The following is an 18,367-nucleotide window of genomic DNA, read 5'->3' as shown; positions in this document are numbered from 1 at the left end:
TAGGCGCACAAGCACCTAACTGGAGAAGCAGGCTCGTTTTGAAATAACATCTGAATTTGATTTCCCCCAAAGGCTGGTGGATGCCATATCCTCTGTTGGGGGTAACCCTCAAGTGTCTGAGACCCTGGTGCAATGATCTGAGCCTTGGGTTGATCTCTACGTGTGTGCAAAAATAAAATGCCAGAATCTGTCAACTTTAATATAAGCTGTTTTTTTTCCTCCTGGGAGCTGTATCTCGGAAACCCCTTGGTGAAATGGCCCCACATTTGGATTACTAATACAACCCTGTGCTCCTATGTGAAATACTGTATTTCAATCCAATCCAATCAATCAGGCAGATATTGGAGCACTTAGAAAAAATTAGCTTTGAAGGAAAGCTTGTCTCAACCTTAACTATTGCAGAGCTGTCACTGAGCTAGAATATCACCACTGTGTATTTTATTCCCAGTCAGACCCCTGAGTGCAACTGTTCTGATTCAGTAAGCTTCCAATAACCTAGGACTCCGCACCCTTGAGAACCCCAGTTTCTTCACATGGCATTTGTGTGATAACTTAGGGGCAGCCGCTCCAGACTCCTGACCAGCACTCTGGAACCACCAAAGCAGAGACTGGCCTCAGCCAAAGACAATCTGTCCCAGGCATGACCCTGACCCCAGAGCAGTAAATGCCAAGGCGGAGTTTGGTGGGTGCTGTGTGACTTCCCACAAAGGGCAGATATGAGCAATAACGCCTGCACTGAAAGAACCTGATAATCACATCTGAACATCCTCATTTACAAAGTGCCCAGTAAACTGGGAAATAATTATTAGTTAATTATCCCAGGTCACTGGGGCTCCTTCGTCACATCTTTGGATACAATTGTTCAAGAGAAATGTCCTTCTGATCTCCGTTCTCCTTCTTCTCAGGGTACGGCGGGTACAGGCTGGCAAATGGCAGCACAGGGTGTTCGGGGAGAGTGGAGCTTCGCCACGGAGGCGCCTGGGGAACCCTCTGTGACTCCCAGTGGGATTTACAGGCTGCCCACAGCCTGTGCCAGCAGTTTGACTGTGGATTCGCCCTGTCGATTCCAGCAGGGCAGCTCTTTGGCACAGGAGATGGGCCTGTCTGGAACGGCAAGTTTGGCTGTGAGAGGAATGAATCCCGCCTGAGGGACTGTCCTGTTACTGCGCTGGGCACAACTGAGTGTCCCCCTGGGAGTGAAGCCAGCGTGGTGTGTTCAGGTGAGCAGCTGCAGGGGGAAAGAAAAGGATTGGGGATTGGGGAACATCCTCAGCCAGATCTTCACAGTGTGTCAATCAGCCAAGCTCCACTGGGCTCAGGGAGGCTATGCCGATTTACACCAGGTGGGGACTGGCCCATAATTTGGCCCCCTGTCCCTGCACCAGCCAACTCTGCTGGAACTGATCCCTCAGTGAAATGCTTATGGTGCCTTGAGTATGGAATGTATCAAAGAAACCAAATTCTGGTCCCTGGTCCTCCCTTCGCACTAACTGACGTGGATCGAGTATCAGTTTGTGAATGTGCAGGTGTAGAATAGTCCCACAGCCCCCACAGGGTAACTGCTAGCACTGATCACGAGCAACAATCCCTTCCTGTTCCCCACTCCCCTCCCTGCCATGGCCATTAACACTGATCACTGCGCCACCTCGACACTCACTTTCCCTTGTGCTCAGGGTGCCTGGGCGGCAGGTTAGTGAACGGCACCGAGTGCTCCGGGAGAGTGGAGATCCAACATGGAGACACATGGGGAAGCCTCTGTGCCTCCCACTGGGATTTGCAAGATGCCAACGTCCTCTGCCATCAGCTGAACTGTGGATACGCCGAGTCGATCCTGGGAGGAGCCCATTTTGGGGAAGGGAGCGGAACCGTATGGAGCGACACTTTTCATTGTGAAGGGACTGAACCCTGTCTGTGGGATTGTTCTCGCATGGCCCTGGGCAACCCAGCCTGCTCCCCCAGAGACACGGCCAGTGTTATTTGCTCAGGTAAGTTTAATATATATGTGTGTGTATTAGTTATAGTGCAGTTTATAGGCCAGCTTAGGATCATCATGAGTAGTCCCATTGACTACAGTACTCAAGGTAAGTAGGGGTATCGGAGTGTTGCTCTCTTTGTTTAAGTTCCCCAGATCAGAGACACCTCCAGGTGCAGTGAGGGGTGACGAGGTGGATCCTAGCACTAGGCTAGAGTGAACCGGAGAGAATACCTCTGTGCTATAAACCTGGGGTTTGTGATTTACAGATTCCCTCAGTCCCAGCAGGGCTGACTCAGCCCTTCATCAGGTTGAGGTTGGTGTTGCAGAAGCAACCTATACGCAGAGATCTCATCCATGCTGTGGGCCCATTACAATCCCATCTCACTCTCTGGAAAAGTAGGTGTTTGCCCTGGTGTTCCTGGCCAAAATGCTTCCCCCGTTGCCCATCCTGGGTTGTGTGCTGGTGGGCTGCAGCCCTCACCTACAGAGCTTGCTCAGTGGGTGTGTATGTTTGTAGATCATTAATTCCCCACAGCACTTCATAGAAATAGTCATTTCTTTGCCAAGATCCCAGTTTTCAGGAAAGCGTTCAAATGGCTCCAGAGCTTGGCTTCTGAGCCAGCTGGGAACTTTCACAAAGATCCTGCTCTTAGTGAGAGCAGCTGGCGCTTTGATGAAGATCCTCCTCTACAATGCAACACAAATACTGCAGGGGTCCTTTTTCCTGCAGGCTTCTCCAAAGATCTTCATCAGCTTCCCCATGCCACACCAGAGAACTGCCATAGCTGATCGATGGCAAGTCGTCTGATGGCTATCCATAGTGGCTAGGCCCAGATTTTTACAGCTCTTTCGCTGTTGCTCCATTCAGCATGGCAATGCCTAACTGGTTTAAGAACCTACGTTTCATTTTCAGTAAGGATTTAGGCACTTCGCAGCCTTCATCAATGAGATCAATAGGAGTCACATCCCTGAGTGACATAACTATGCCAACCTCACCCCCACTGTAGACAACAATAGAAGAATTCTTCCATTGATCTAGCTACCACCACTTGGAACGATGGATTACCCACAGCAATAGTAAAACCCCTTCTGTCACTGAAGGAAGCATCCACACTACACCGACATAGCTGCAGTGAAGTTCTGTGTCACTGGAGCGCCCATAGTTTAGACATGGCCTTAGTAAACCAAACATTTAATGCACACAGAAAACATTGTAATAACTATGAATAAGCACTCCCAGGTATCTCCGTGACACCACTGATTTCCTGAGAAAACAACAATGCATTGGTGATCTTCCAGAAAACACCATCCTAGCCACCATGGATGTAGAGGCTCTCTACACAAACATCCCACACATAGATGGAATACAAGCTGTCAGGAACAGTATCCCTGATGATGCCACAGCACAACTGGTTGCTGAGCTCTGTAACTTTACCCTCATGCACAATTATTTCAAATTTGGTGACAATATATACCTCCAGACCAGTGGCACTGCTATGGGCACCCGCATGGCCCCACAATATGCCAACATTTTTATGGCTGACCTCGAACAACGCTTCCTCAGCTCTCGTCCACTCACGCCCCCTCTCTACCTACATTACATTGATGACATCTTCATCCTCTGGACCCATGGGAAGGAAACTCTGGAAGAATTCCACCATGATTTCAACAGCATCCACCCCACCATCAAACTCAGCCTGCACCAATCTACACAGGAGGTCCACTTCCTAGACACCACGGTGCAAATGAGTGACGGTCACATTAACACCACGCTATACCGAAAACCCACCGACCGTTATGCCTACCTTCATGCCTCCAGCTTCCATCCCGAACACACCACATGATCCATTGTCTACAGCCAAGTGCTGAGGTACAACCGCATTTGCTCCAACCCCTCAGACAGAGACCAACACCTACAAGATCTTCACCAAGCATTCTCAAAACTACGATACCCACACGAGGAAATAAGGAAACAGATCAACAGAGCCAGACGTGTACGCAGAAGCCTTCTGCTACAAGACAAGCCCAAGAAAGAAACCAACAGAACTCCACTGGCCATCACATACAGTCCTCAGCTAAAACCTCTCCAACGCATCATCAGTGATCTACAACCCATCCTGGACAACAATCCCTCACTTTCACAGGCCTTGGAAGGCAGGCCAGGCCTCACCCACAGACAACCTGCCAACCTGAAGCATATTCTGACCAGCAACTACACACTGCACCATAGTAACTCTAACTCAGGAAACAATCAGTGCAACAAACCTCAATGCCAACTCTGCCCACATATCTACACCAGCGACACCGTCACAGGACCGAACCAGATCAGCCACACCAATACCGGTTCATTCACCTGCACATCCACCAATGTCATCAAGTTGCAGTGGGGGAGGTTTAGGTTGGATATTAGGAAAAACTTTTTACTGGGAGGGTGGTGAAGCACTGGAATGGGTTACCTACGGAGGTAGTGGAATCTCCTTCCTTAGAAGTTTTTAAGGTCAGGCTTGACAAAGCCCTGGCTGGGATGATTTAGTTGGGGATTGGTCCTGCTTTGAGCAGGGGGTTGGACTAGATGACCTCCTGAGGTCCCTTCCAACCCTGATATTCTATGATTCTATGATAATATACGCCATCATGTGCCAGCAATGCCCCTCTGCTATGTACATCGGCCAAACTGGACAGTCCCTAAGTAAAAGGATAAATGGACACAAATCAGATATTAGGAATGGCTATATACAAAAACCTGTAGGAGAACACTTCAACCTCGCTGGACACACAATAGCAGATTTAAAAGTAGCCATCCTGCAGCAAAAAAACTTCAGGCCCAGACTTCAAAGAGAAACTGCTGAGCTTCAGTTCATTTGCAAATTTGAAACCATCAGCTCGGGATTAAATAAAGACTGTGACTGGCTAGCCAACTACAAAAGCAGTTTCTCCTCCCTTGGTGTTCACACCTCAGCTGCTAGAAGAGGGCCTCATCCTCCCTGATTGAACTAACCTCGTTATCCCTAGCCTGATTCTTGCTTGCAGATTTATGCCACCCTCTGGAAATTTCCACTACATGCATCCGACAAAGTGGGTATTCACCCATGAAAGCTTATGCTCCAAAACGTCTGTTAGTCTATAAGGTGCCACAGGACTCTTTGCCACTTAAACAAAAGCTATAAGAAAGTAAATCTATGGGTTCTCCTTACACAGACCTTCCTCCATTTGTTTCTCTTACAACTTAACGTGTTCTATACTTCAGCACACACATTCAAACGCATTCCCCACTGATCTTCTCTTAGAGATGATTTCTCAGGCATTGCAGTGTGGTTGTAACATGTAGTGGGTCTTCAGAGCTTGAGAAATGGCAGCACCTCAGCCGTTTCAAACACTTCAGAAGTCGGTGAGCAACGAAACAGTCTGGGGATCTTAGCAGCTGGCAGCGCTCCAGCCCTAGGCTTGGGTTAAGAGTTGACTGGGTCTCTCGGTTGCTGGTGAAACAGAAATCTGTAGCCTGTATTCAATGTGGTAGCAGGATTGGAAGCAGCCTCTACAATATCTGTTCCCTGGATCTCTGTAAGGCTCTCACTCCATAGAGCACTGTCTTCTCCCCATACACCCAGCTAAATCAGGCAAGAATTCACAAATCCTCACCTCACCAAGTGCTGCCCCGTTCTCTCTCTTTAACTGAGACAGAATCCCAGTTTAGAGCAGTCAGCTGATAGCTAAATGTAAATTCCATAGTCTCTGTCATCTCCACAGCAACAAATACTGCCCCAGCTCTCCCTCTACGTCCATAGACCACACCATGGTGCACCAAACATTATCCCAATGGAGGGCTTCCTGAGAAAATAAAGCTGGCATAGCACTACCCTGTATCCACGGTGGTACAGGGGTTGGGATCAGCCCTCATAGCAGATACATCTCTTAGCCACTGAGTCCACAGGGCTGTCTTCGCCACGGTATACATTAAAAAGCTGGGTTGACCCAGCTAAATCACTCAGGGATATGAAAAATCCTCACCCCTGAGTGACACATGAAGCCAATCTACACGCCCCCCCCACCCCCGCAGTATAGACAGCACTAGGTAAACAGAAGAATTCTTCTGTCAAGCTCGCTACCACCTCTCAGGGAGGTGGATGAACTATAGCAATGGGAGAACCCCTCTGGTCGGCATAGGTAGGGTCTACACTAAAGGGCTAGAGGTGCAGCTGCAGCGCTGCAGCTGTGCCCTTGTAGCCTTTCAAGCGTATAAAAGCCCTTCAACTCCTGTATTTATAACCTTCCCCCCCGCCCGACCCTGCACTCTAGCTCTGTCCTCAGAGGGTGACTAGGGTGTGGGGTTGCCCATAACGTAACAGAGGCCCAGAATATCCAGATAAAATCTATGTCCCCTCCCCACGGCATCTTTCGCTTCCTGTCAGAGAAATAAAGTCAAATGCTGCAGTACAAGGAATGTGGGTCACACTGACACAGAGATTCTGTGCGGGAAGTAAGGGGAGATGACACTGGGCCCAACTCTTATGAACCCTAAGGGCTCATTTACACCTGCTCAGAGTATAGGAGTCTTAATGTGAGAATCAGACCATACACAACTTTAATAAAAACAGAGTAGTTGAATACCTGTCTTAAGTGTAATACTAATCTCATCTTTAAATATGGAGTGACTACTGTCCTCTGTATGTATATTCTTATAACTGTTTATATGTTTAGGAAGATTTGACAGGTTTACAGATCATATTTTGGGAGCACTTTGGCTCCTTTGAAATGTAAGGTGCCGCATACACTGTATAAATCTCCAATGACCTAATCACCAGAAAGGGTCTTCGCTTCTCCCACAAGGAACTTCAACATCTTTATGTGCTCACAGTGAACAAAGTTTTAAAATGAAAAATATATATGTTTAGAAAAAAAAGGGATCTTCTTCCCCATTGCCCAGAGGTCACTCTCTTCTCCAGCATCATCTCCAGCCAAGCCAGTAGCTAGACTTTGTGAGAAAGGGAACTCAAGCATCCACAGTTGCAGACCTGATCGCAGGCCACCAATGTACATTGAACGGGGACAAACAGGGCAGGGTTTTCTTTAAAGGAGCCATGTGTCCTGGCAGTCTGGATCTGGGAATTGCAGCAGGGAAGTGGGGCGCTTGGTGAGCTCATTGCAGGCTAATCCCTAGACTCCTGTTGTGAATCACAGCTACCTCACAGCGCTGCCACTATCAGTGTGTTGAGTGATCACTGAGGACTTTTGCACAGACCATTTTGGAAACCAGGGGCCTGATCCGCCAGGTGTTCCTGAGCACTCTCCACTCACATTGACTCCTTAGGGAGGTGAGAGCGCTCCACATTGTACAAGATCTGATCTCAGAGCTGGGGAATTCTTTCCTTCCATCACCTCCTGCATTTCTGAGTAGCCAGACAAACGAAACCCTTGAAAGTGGCTGTTCCCTGTATCACTGCACAGCAGTGAGAGTTACCTTCCACTCAGCACAGAAACCTGTGTTTCACATCACACCTGTGTATTATTTCTAATGCAGTACCAGCAGGGAGTGTTATTCACCATATTTTTTGTCTCTATGAGTCCAGGTCGTTCTGAGGCGCTCAGACTGTTGAATGGAGAGAACCGATGCAGTGGGAGAGTTGAGATTTCCCTCCGTGGTGTGTGGGGCAGAGTCCTGGATGAGCAGTGGGACATGGATGATGCCAGCGTGGTGTGCAGGCAGCTCCAGTGCGGAGTCGCTGAGAAAGCTTATAACCCCCCTATGTCTGAGCGAGGAAGGGGCCCCGTGGGGCTGAAAAGTGTCCGATGTGGAGGAAATGAGACTCGTCTGACTCTCTGTGACATCTCCCCGCCTGAGACAACCCAGGCAGGAATTGCTGAGGACGTTGGTGTTGTTTGCTCAGGTGACTTAGTGTGAAAATCTTATCAATATCCTGTCCTTGTTCAATGGGAACATGACCCACCCCAGGGCCTGCCTCCACCCCACCTTGTGCTGTGATCACAGCAGTCCTTGAAATGATGTGGATCTGATGTTCAAACTGGGACCGATTTATAGTAAAAATATATTATATACAGAACAAAGCATAGCCATGGTATAGGGTTAGTGCACTATAGCAACCTCTCTCTCTGTCTCTCTCTCATATTTTTATGGATTAGAGCTGTTCAAAAAAAATTCATCAAAACTTTTTTCCTGTGAAAAATCTTCACAATAAGATTACAAATTTTCTCAAATAGTTTGTTTTCATTGAAAATGTTCAGATTTTTGTTTAAAAACTTGGGCTGTCAGTTAACCACAGTTAACTCACACGTTTAACTAAAAGAATTAATAGAGATTTAAAAAAAATCATGATTAATCGCAGTTTTAATTGCACTGTTAAACAACAGAATACCAATTGAAATGTATTGTTTTATTTCTGAATGCAGTTATTTTTTGTACATAAATCTACATTTGTAAGTTCAGCTTCCATGGTAAAGAGATTGCACTACAGTACTTGTATTAGCTGAATTGAAAAATACTATTTCTTTCATTTTTTACACTTCAAATATTTGGAATAAAAAATATAAAGTGAGCACTGTACACTTTCTATTGTGTTTGTAATTGAAATCAATATATTTGAAACTGTAGAAAACATCCAAAATATTTAAATAAATGGTATTCTATAATTAACAGCACAATTAATCACGGGTAATTTTTTTTAATCACTTGACAGATCTATGAAAATCCCAAATTTATTTGTGGAACATGAAAAATATTCACGGTCATTCATATTTTGTGGGGAAAAGGATGAATTTCCAAGCAGCTCTAGTGTATCTAGTGGCTTCTTTATGTTAAAGTCTTAAAAAAACATGCTGTCTTGAATCAGAAAAAAATAGTAAGAAAAGGAAGTCATACGCAACCTGTTTTGACCAAGGCTGCCATGGATAGTAGCTCTGGGCTAGATCCCCCAAGGGCCTTGGGCGTTGCAAGGCCTGACTCCTAGGTGCCTTGCCATCGAATGGGATCCTCAGCCATGAGTCACGCGCCCAGCTCCACGTACAATGCATGGGGAGAGTTAGGCACCAGAAGCCAGAAAGCTGAACAGGGAACTACCTACATTTGCCAGCAGTGAAATGCCAAGGAAGGGAGTAGGGCCTAGATACACAAAGTTATTTTGTTGCCAACCTGCCATTGATCGAAGCCTCAGCCCCCTGACACACAGGTAGAGGTAGGCACCTATCTCTGCTCGGGGACCTCAGCCATGAACCCACTCCTGGAGCTAGGCACGTAAGCCAGGTCAGCTCTCTCATCTCCCCATTTTACACGTGACCCAGTGGTTAAAGCACTCAACTGGGAGGTGGGAAATCCACATTCAGTCCCTGCTCTGCCTGATTTGGAGCAGGGACGTGAACGCAGGTGAGTGCCCTAGTCACTCTAGACTGTGCTGGGGTGGGTCTCTCCTGCTGGAAATGTTCCACTTTGTACAAATAATCAGTCACTGAATCCAAAAAAAAGCTAGAGATTGATTCCAACTGGTGGCCAGGGCACTCACCTGGGATATGGGAGAGTCAAGTCCCTGCTTCAATAAATACATAATGATTTATATATTATGTATTTATAAAGAGGCAGTTAGGTAGCTACGTACCTTTGTGGATCTAACCCTCTGTCACTTAGGAAATACATCAAAGTTGCTTTTATAATGTGACCTTGTTAAGTCCTAATCCTATAACTGTGCAATTTTCCTTCATTTAAAGGTTAAAAAAAAACAAAAACGAAAAAAAAATCCGTGATGGGATTTTTTCATTGTTCTTGGTTGTACATGACTATTGTACAAGATAATTCTATTGTTCTTTTTGCTGGTATATATTTACATTCAGGTCCAACAGTCAAAGTAAACAAGTAACAGATATTTTAACTATGTCCCAATATCATGCACTGTATGTTACTGCACTGATATTTTTCATGCCCATTCCAACTGCAGGGTAACTACAGCACATTAAGGGCCCATTTCTGTTCCCATTGTGTCAGTGGGAGCTTCACAGTTGATTTCAGCAGGGTAGAATTAGGCCCTAAGTGTCTGGAACTTGATTGTACACACACAGATCCAATTTGCCTGTCTTTCCCTTTATTGGTAAAATAAAGTGGTACCAAGTCTACTTTTCTCTAATGTTCTGGTACCTGCTGTCATGCTGTCTGGAGTGGCTCACCACTGTAAGTGACTAACTCAGGGCAGACTCAAAAAACAAGGGCAGATACCCCAAACTGGTGGCATGTTCTATCATTAGATTTCACCAAGCCAGTCACAAACGTGAACTCCTGGATCACTATACAAGTCTCACTGTGGAGTCACAGACCGCCTAACCTGCCACCCAGACAAACTGAAAGTTGTGATAAAATGTCACTTAATCCTAACATCACACCACACCAGGTTTCTCCCAGTCCCAAGGGACCAGTCAGTCACTCAGAATTTCTCCAAAGAGAACGCTGGCAGCCAGTTCTATAGTAAATAACTAAAGGTTTATTAGCTAAGAAGAAAGAATGAGGGTTATGAGAGGCTCTAGCAGGTAAAATATAACAACAGGGAAATCAGTTTGTAACTCCAAATGGTGGCAGTGATGTAATAAACTGTCAGTTTCCCCAAAGTCTTTTACAGGGTGTCATGAGGTACTCCACTCACTGCCGGTCTGGCATCTCCTCCTGGTCACTCTGGGGATTAGCTCTCGAGGCCAACGCCCCATCCACAGTTTGCACACAATCACTCTGGTCTGCAGCGCCTCTTGCACCAGGACCCGCAGCATCCTCTTTGTGACTTAGCCCTCCAGCTAGGTCACTCAGTGTTCCCCCTGACGGGATTCAGTCCATCAACAGTCCTAGGCTGTCTTCCCATTCACTGCCCTGGTGCCATTCCCTCAGTGGCTAGTAGGGGAACCCAGGCCTGCCCTCTTTTCTGGGATCCAGTGCAGAGACAGCTCAGCAGTTCTGGGCTTCCTCTCTCTGCCCACACTGCTCCTTCCCTGGACTGATTTAGTTGGGGTTGGTCCTGCTTTGAGCAGGGCGTTGGACTAGATGGCCTCCAACCCTAATCTTCTATGATTCTATGACTGCTTCCTATACTCTGGTTCCCCTCCTCACTCTGGGTGTGCCAGCCCCAAGAATCCTCCTCCCAGGGAATAACTACAGACTATCTCCCTGCAGCCCCCAAACATTCCTCCCTCTTCCCAGGGCATGACTGCTGTCTGCCTTACTGCAGTCTTTCCCAACAGCCCCAACCTGGAGCCACATTCCTGGCTTTATAGGTCCCACCTGTTCCTGAACAGGTGAGACTCTCTCTAACCAGCTGATTTCGGCCTAAACCTCCACCGTTTGCAGCGTAATTAGCTGATTGGGCCACCTGGCCCAACCCAGCTCTTACAGGGCTAGTGTGGGGAGCTCACCCCATCACACAGGGCTACCCAGAATAACTCTGGGGATCTCTGTCTTCTCATTCAGTTATTCTTCTCTGTTAGAATCCAGACAGTCCAGAGATACAGGATCTTTCTTTGAATCCATATTTATATCTTCTTCTCACATAAGAACATAAGAAAACAAGCTCACAGAAAACAAGCTGACAATCTACCCAGGTGGGCTTTTCCTTTGATGACAGGGAGTGAGAAATGCACTTAGATTTTTGACCTCAGACCTTATTCATAATGGCTATTTCCTTTGAAATTAGCATTTTCTGTTAAAGTCCTTAAATCCTCCGCATTTCACAAAATTTATTTGATGTGTTATTTAGCTACACGTGTATTTCCCATGTAAATGTTTGGCATTACATTATGACAGGAATAGACACGCAAAAACAATACCCAGAACGTTCCACTAGTTTTCAAAAAGTTTAAACATCTGAATACACACGCATACATCTAACCATTACTTTAATGAACACAAGTGAACGGATCTAACTACACTCTAGCATGACCTGGTCAGCCAGTGTCACCCCCTCCCCATTCTGTAACAATTGAAAAGAATATTTGGTTTTGGGTAAATTAATTGCCTAATAATTCCTTGAACACCTTGATGCTTATCATTTAAGAGTTGTTTGAGAATATTCATTTTGAGTAGGGGCTGTTTCCGCTAACCCTTAGTCTCACAAATAGCTCTGACCCATATGACGAGTCCCTTAAGGATTACTCCGATGAGTAAGGAATTCAGACTTAGGCCCTTACACTCACATACTGTTTATCAATAGTGCTCTGTAAAAAGTATTCCTCATTTCCTTACTCAGCTTTTCTCCGTTTCTGAGTTTCTTGTTAAAGACAGATTTTAAAAAGCATTTCAATATCTCAGCCATTGTAGCATCATCATTGATTTGCATGGAAGCTATTTAATAATCATCATATTGCATATTAACAGCTGGGATCTATCCCTGCAGGAAGCGGGCGGATCAGACTGGTGAATGGGGCAGGTCGCTGTGCCGGGAGAGTGGAGATTTATTACAATGGCAGCTGGGGGACAGTCTGTGATGATTCCTGGGATCTGTCAGACTCCAATGTCGCTTGCAAACAACTGGGATGTGGACGCGCCATCAATGCAACTGTCTCTGCTCATTACGGGGAAGGATCCGGGCAGATCTGGCTGGATGATGTGAACTGCTCTGGAAATGAATCCGATCTCTGGGCGTGTCCTTCCAGGGGCTGGGGCCAGCACAACTGCAGACACAAAGAGGACGCGGGAGTTCTCTGCTCAGGTCTGGTCCGGGAATGCTCACGTGAGCCTGGTTACCAGGGGATTTAATGGAGGGGGCAGACATTTGAGGAGAGAGCTGAGAACGATAGAGCCTCTCCCTCACTGTCTTTTCTGTAGGGTGCCCATACAGCGCGTTTTGGCCGGGACACTCTCTTTTTTAAGCCTGCCCTGGCCGTCCCAACTGTTTTGGCAAAACTGGGCATTTCTCTCGTTTCCTCTTGCCAACGGATCACGAGTTGGGAAGAGCAAATTGGACACATGCACAGTTTTGCCAAAAAAGTGGGATGCGCCCCCTAGCGGAGTGCGGAGGAACATGTGGGGGGAGGAGGGGCAGAGGCAACGCTAGCCCAACGCGGGAGGACAGCAGGGGTCTTGGGCCGCTGTGCGCGCGGGATGGAAGAATGGGGCCTCACGCTGACCCCGCACGCGTGGGTGGCAGGGGGCTCAGGCTGGCCCACGTGCTGAGGGGATAGGGGAACCTCAGGCTGTCCCTGTGTAGGTGGGAGGGAGGGTAGACTCAGGCTGGCTCCCCCTGTGTGGGGGAGAGGAAGGGAGGTTTTGGGGTTGGGCCCCCTGTGGGGAGTTCCGTTTTCCCTTTGAGAAAATATGGTCACTCTACTCTTCTACCTACCGACTGGGGTCATGATTAGAAAGTCACCATTTCCCATCAGTTCCCACCCAGGAGTATTGGAGATATCGCAGCATTTCTCTAGTGTTGGCAGGGCAGTCACTGCTGTTTTGCAGGTGTCTGTGTGTGTAACTGCTGGGAACTGGTGACTTTTCAGCGGTGACCATTATATTTCTAATAGTCTCATGGTGTCCAGGAGAGTCTCTCATTCTTAGAGTGATTCTCTCTGCACTTGCTCCTGCAGAATGATGTGGCTATACTTTTGGGTTGAGCAATCGCTGGGATTTCACTCTTCACCCCAGTTCATTTCAGAATCAGACAATTTAAATTCCCTTTTTGTGCACTTCCTTCTAGAATTCACGGATTTGAGGCTGGTGAGCGACAGTGATTGTGCTGGGCGGCTGGAGGTTTTCTACAATGGGACGTGGGGCAGTGTTTGCTCCAATCAGATGTCTGGAGTCACCCCAGTAATTGTGTGCAAACAGCTGAACTGTGGGGACAGAGGGCAGGTTGCAAGAGACTTTGCATATGGAGCAGGTTCTGGTCCCACATGGCTGGACCATGTTGCATGCAGTGAGCAACACAGGTCCCTTTGGCAGTGCCCATCAGGCATATGGAAACAGCAGTCCTGTGATAACCGAGCAGAAGAGACCCATATTTCTTGCAGTGGTAATTCTGAAACTGTCTGTGCACACACCCACTCCATCATTTACTCATTGAAAGAGTGTGATAGAAATTTTGAATGTATTTACTTTTCAGTAGAGACAGTTTTACATTCACAGTAGTGACAGACATATTTTCATTGTCAATTCTCAATATAGCGCCTGGAAAACAAACATGGGAGTTATTCATACAAGCTGTGTGTTACACAGTGCAATCACCTAGTGAGAGCCTACAAATGCCCGTAGGCACGGGAACTTGGGGTGCAAGGGGTTAATCAGTTTGCGTGGGGTCCCGGCTGCTGGCCCCGCACTCCACTGCTGGTCCCAGACACAGGGTCCCGCTGCTAGCCCCGCAAGGTGTGGTCCCAGCCTGAGTCACCTTACCCCGATCCACAGCCCAGTCCTGGCCTCAGCTCAGGGGAGAGGGAGCACAGACAGGGTAAGAAGGGGCAAGGTAAAATTTTGGGGACCAGACTTTCAGCACCCCAACTGTAAAAATTGTTCCAGCACCACTGCAAATGCCTCCCATTAGCGAGCATCATTTGGGAATCTCTGTGGCTGTACTTTTGGGATGAACAATCAGAGATGGGCCCAAGGTCAGTGACCAGGACGTGAGTGGTCATGCTGAGTGGTTGGAGCAGGAGTCATATCCAGTGGTTAGAGCAGGAGCTGGTAGCCAGAAATTGGAGCCAAGGGTCAGAGCCAGAGGCCAGAGCCGAAGGCAGAAATCGGAGCTCAGGGTCAGGACCAGGTTACCTGGAGCAAGGCAAGGGGTAAGTCTGGGGTCAAGGCAACAGCAAGACTGTGAACAAGACAGGAAAATGAGGTATCTTAGCTGTGGGAAATGCTCTGAGCAGTTGCTGAATGCTGGTGTGGCTGCTGGACTCAAGAGCTGGACTGCTGACCAATCAGGCAGTATGACCAGTCAGGCAGCCTGATACAGTCCAGCTGCGCTCGTTAAGTAGCCTGGAGACTAGCTCTGCTGCAGCCCCTGCTTCCTGACACCCAGGCTGTGAAATCTGGGTCAGGATCAGAATTCCCAAAAAGTGGGTCTGTGCGTGTAGGTGAGAGAGTCTGTTTCAGATCTAAAGTCTCATTTAGTCCTTGTAACCGGGGCGCAGACTCACCAGTGGCGCCTGCTGCTGGTTGTCCTTGGGATTTAGCTTTCCAGCCGCCGGAGCGCCCTCTTCAGGCCGGTGTCTCGCCTTGCTGCTGGCTCCCGTGTCCCCTCCAGGACCCTGGTGCCCCTTTCACTGGGTGCTGCCCCCTGGCGGTATCCCACAGTTCTGGGTCTCCCCCTCCCAGGGGAGCCCCCCCACCCACTATCCCTACCTCACCTCAGTCGTAGGCTCCTGCTACTCACCAGCTAGCCCTGCACCCCGGGGCAGACTGCAGTATGAGCCAACCGGCAAGGTTGGGTTTGGACCTGCTGCCTCTGCCCACCCGTGGCTGCCCCAGCAACCCCCGTACCTAATAGACCTTACCAGGCCTGCAGCTTTCCTAGGCTGGAGCTCCTCGGCTCCCTTGGCCTTTCCCCAGTCCTGCTCCAAACTAGGTCCTCTATTCAGATCTCTACAGCCAGGTCCCTCCATCAGAGCTAGAGAGAGTAGTCTCTCTTGGCTTCTGGCTCACAGCCTTTATAGAGCCATCTGGGCCCTGATTGCGGTGTGGCCCCCAGCTGCTGCCACTTCCCCCAGTCAGCTGGGGTTTTACTTCCTTCCCTAGCCCCAGCCCTCTGCAGGGCTTTTCCAACCCCTTCAGGGCCGGAGCGGGTGCCCACTTCCCATAACCCAATAGGTACAGTCCTCAATTCTAATACCACCATTTCTTGTCTCTGGATCCTCACAATAATGTGGGTGTGTTTCAGCTGACAGATCTGCTTACCTTCAAACCGGGTCAAGAGCAGCTGTACACAGGGTGGATGGAACAGACTCAGATACCCACAAACGCGCACACACCAGCAGTGAGCTGAATAAAGATTTCAACATCCAGAGAATCCACTGAGGAACGAATCCATTAGCTATGAAACAAAATAGATTTTAGATTTAAGTTTATAAAATTGCTGAAATTTAGGGGTTTAATATACAGATAAGCCCTACTCTCTCCTACATCATACACTCTTCTCGGTCTGTTCACTTAATGATTTTCTCTGCATAGGAGAAAAAGAGAAACCACCTCAGACCCTGTTTGCCGAATGCCCGAACTCGACAAGCTGCACAGGTATTTCTGCTTCTCACTGTCTCACTCTTGGTCCCGAAGGACTTTCCCAGCTGTCCCAGTAACATGTGAGGTTTCTGCATTTCCAGATCAGGAGAAGTTACGTGTCGTGGGAGGAGAGGACAGATGCTCGGGGAGAGTGGAGGTTTGGTACCGTGGCTTCTGGGGAACAGTTTGTGATGACTCCTGGGACATGGCGGATGCTAACGTTGTGTGTAAACAACTGGGCTGTGGATCCACTGTACCAGTCCCAGGCGAGGCTGTATTCGGTGAGGGGACTGGTCCCATCTGGATAGAAACGTTGAATTGCAGAGGGACAGAGTCATCTCTCTGGGACTGTCCTGCCAAGCCCTGGGGTGAGAGCAACTGTGGTCACAAGGAAGATGTTGCAGTGAATTGCTCAGGTGAGTGACAGGAGATGTTTCTGCTACATGCAGTAATTTTCTGGAAGGCGGATGGGTCCAATTACCCGCCCGCCCTTGGTCACAGGCCAGGCCCTCCCATCTCCTGTGTGCAGAAGCATCATGGATGCTGTGGGGTGGAAGCTTTGTGGGACCATGTTGGCTCAGACATCAGCCCACATAACCCCTGCGTCCATCACAGACCCCCAGTGTGCTGGTTTGTTACTAGTCAGCATAGGGGGACGTGGGCCCTAAATCACTAACATACAGACCCTGTGCTGCTCTGAGGGAGTTTGTAGAAGTGATGTCTGGAGATCTGAGGGGGACGCTACCCAATGACAAACACATCACCTCCCCCTCGCTCCAGACTCCAACTCTCCTCCCTTTCCCTTTGCAGGTGTGACAGAGACGACAGCATCACTGAGTAAAACAGGTAAAACATCCCCCGCTCCCATCAAGACTTAAAATTTACCTGGTGCAGGGTCACAGAGGATGAGCTGCAAGCTCTAGCCTAAGGACAGGAGCTCCTTGCCATGAGTAAGCAGGGGAATGGTCCTGCTGTTGTGGGGAACTTTCCTGGCTTATACACCACCCCAGTGAAATGGGCTAGCGAAGGATCTGAGTCCTCGCTCCCCCTTCCTTTACCCAGAGGCCTGCCTGACGTCAAGGGCTCCCCTTCCACACTCCTGTCTGGCAGAGTCCTCGTAACCTCCACAGGGCTGGGCCCAGGATTCCTGGGGGGTCGTCCCCCAACCCTGCTGTGGTCACTTAGGGCAGGGGTTAAGGTGTCCCCACTCCCAGGTGCTCTCTCTGCACTGGATGCTTCCCTGATCCACTGATCGTTACATGCAGTTCAAAGGAAATACAGTGTATTAAACAGCAATTGATTTAAAAAAATAAGGAAAAAGTGGGAAAGGTTAAAGGAAAACACGTCACCCTGCTCTGTGGCACCGGGACGTCACAACCAGCGTCTCTGGACTGTAAGGGAAGTTCAGTCTGTTCCTCACACGTCCCAGGCCTCCTGCCCAGGCCCTGGCTGTGCTGCAGGGATACTGCGGGTCGGACGCTTGCTCTGGGGGTGGTCACAGGCCTTCAGGCTGAACGTGGCAGGACCCTTCTTCCCAGCATCGCCCCCGCCCAGTCGGGGTTACGATCCCCCTCCATGTCTGGCCTGCCAGGCCTCTTGGCTGGGGGCGTCTCCCTGCTCTGGGCCCGCTGCCCAGGGTCCCCCTCGCTCTCCTCAGCTCCTCACCGCCCCTGGCTTCAGACTGCTCCAGCCCCAGCCCCAGCCCCAGCCCCAGCCCCAGCTCCTGCTCCTGCTCCTGCTCCTGCCCCACTCTGCCTCAGCGCTGCTGCTGCTCTGCCTCCAGCTCCCTGGGCTGCTTTTCCGGCCCCTCCGGATCTGGTTGCTGCAGCTCTGCTCCCAGCACAGGTCTCCTGTGACTCTGCTCCCAGCACTGACCTGCTCCCCCGGGCTGCTGCTCTGGTTCTCTCTGGATCTGGCGCGGCTCTGCTCCGCAGCTCAGCTCACGCCCCTGCTCTCTCCGTAGCTCGGCCCCACTCTGTCTGACCCAGGCAATCCAGCTCACAGGCAGGACAGGACCCACCTTGTCCTCCTGACTCCCTGATTAGCCTGCCCGCCCTGTCAATCAGGCTGACTTGGGGCATTGGCCTCTCCCCATTGTTCCTGGGGACTGTCAGTCTCAGGGTCCTGCTTTCCTATCAACCCTTCCCCTTCCTTCTGGTCCTGGGAGCTAGCCAACCGAAACACCCCCACCGAGTTTTAGTAAGGGGCCAACA

General features: G+C 49.1%; 1 protein-coding gene and 1 long non-coding RNA gene across 2 annotated transcripts in view; one reads left to right on the top strand and one right to left on the bottom strand.

Moving 5' to 3' along the window:
* The window catches only part of LOC141975046 (antigen WC1.1-like), a 68,433-nt gene that overhangs the window by 33,983 nt on the left and 16,083 nt on the right, over positions 1–18,367 (top strand). Inside the window, exons 4-11 of the mRNA XM_074935210.1 lie at positions 906–1,002; positions 1,753–1,985; positions 7,543–7,860; positions 12,346–12,660; positions 13,642–13,956; positions 16,107–16,169; positions 16,256–16,570; positions 16,965–17,000. Of these exons, the coding sequence (XP_074791311.1) occupies positions 906–1,002; positions 1,753–1,985; positions 7,543–7,860; positions 12,346–12,660; positions 13,642–13,956; positions 16,107–16,169; positions 16,256–16,570; positions 16,965–17,000 (1,692 nt within the window). The remainder of the gene's footprint in view (positions 1–905; positions 1,003–1,752; positions 1,986–7,542; positions 7,861–12,345; positions 12,661–13,641; positions 13,957–16,106; positions 16,170–16,255; positions 16,571–16,964; positions 17,001–18,367) is intronic.
* Positions 10,496–18,160, bottom strand: LOC141975105 (uncharacterized). Its single transcript, XR_012635857.1, has 4 exons — positions 18,030–18,160; positions 15,834–15,969; positions 15,077–15,216; positions 10,496–12,687 (listed from the first exon to the last, which is right to left on the bottom strand). It is a non-coding gene; the product is annotated as an uncharacterized LOC141975105 (long non-coding RNA).

Source organism: Natator depressus, chromosome 1 (assembly GCF_965152275.1).
Source record: "Natator depressus isolate rNatDep1 chromosome 1, rNatDep2.hap1, whole genome shotgun sequence".
NCBI classification, from domain to species: domain Eukaryota; kingdom Metazoa; phylum Chordata; order Testudines; family Cheloniidae; genus Natator; species Natator depressus.
Note: the sequence above shows the minus strand (reverse complement) of the source record. Positions and strands in the feature narration are given on the sequence as shown.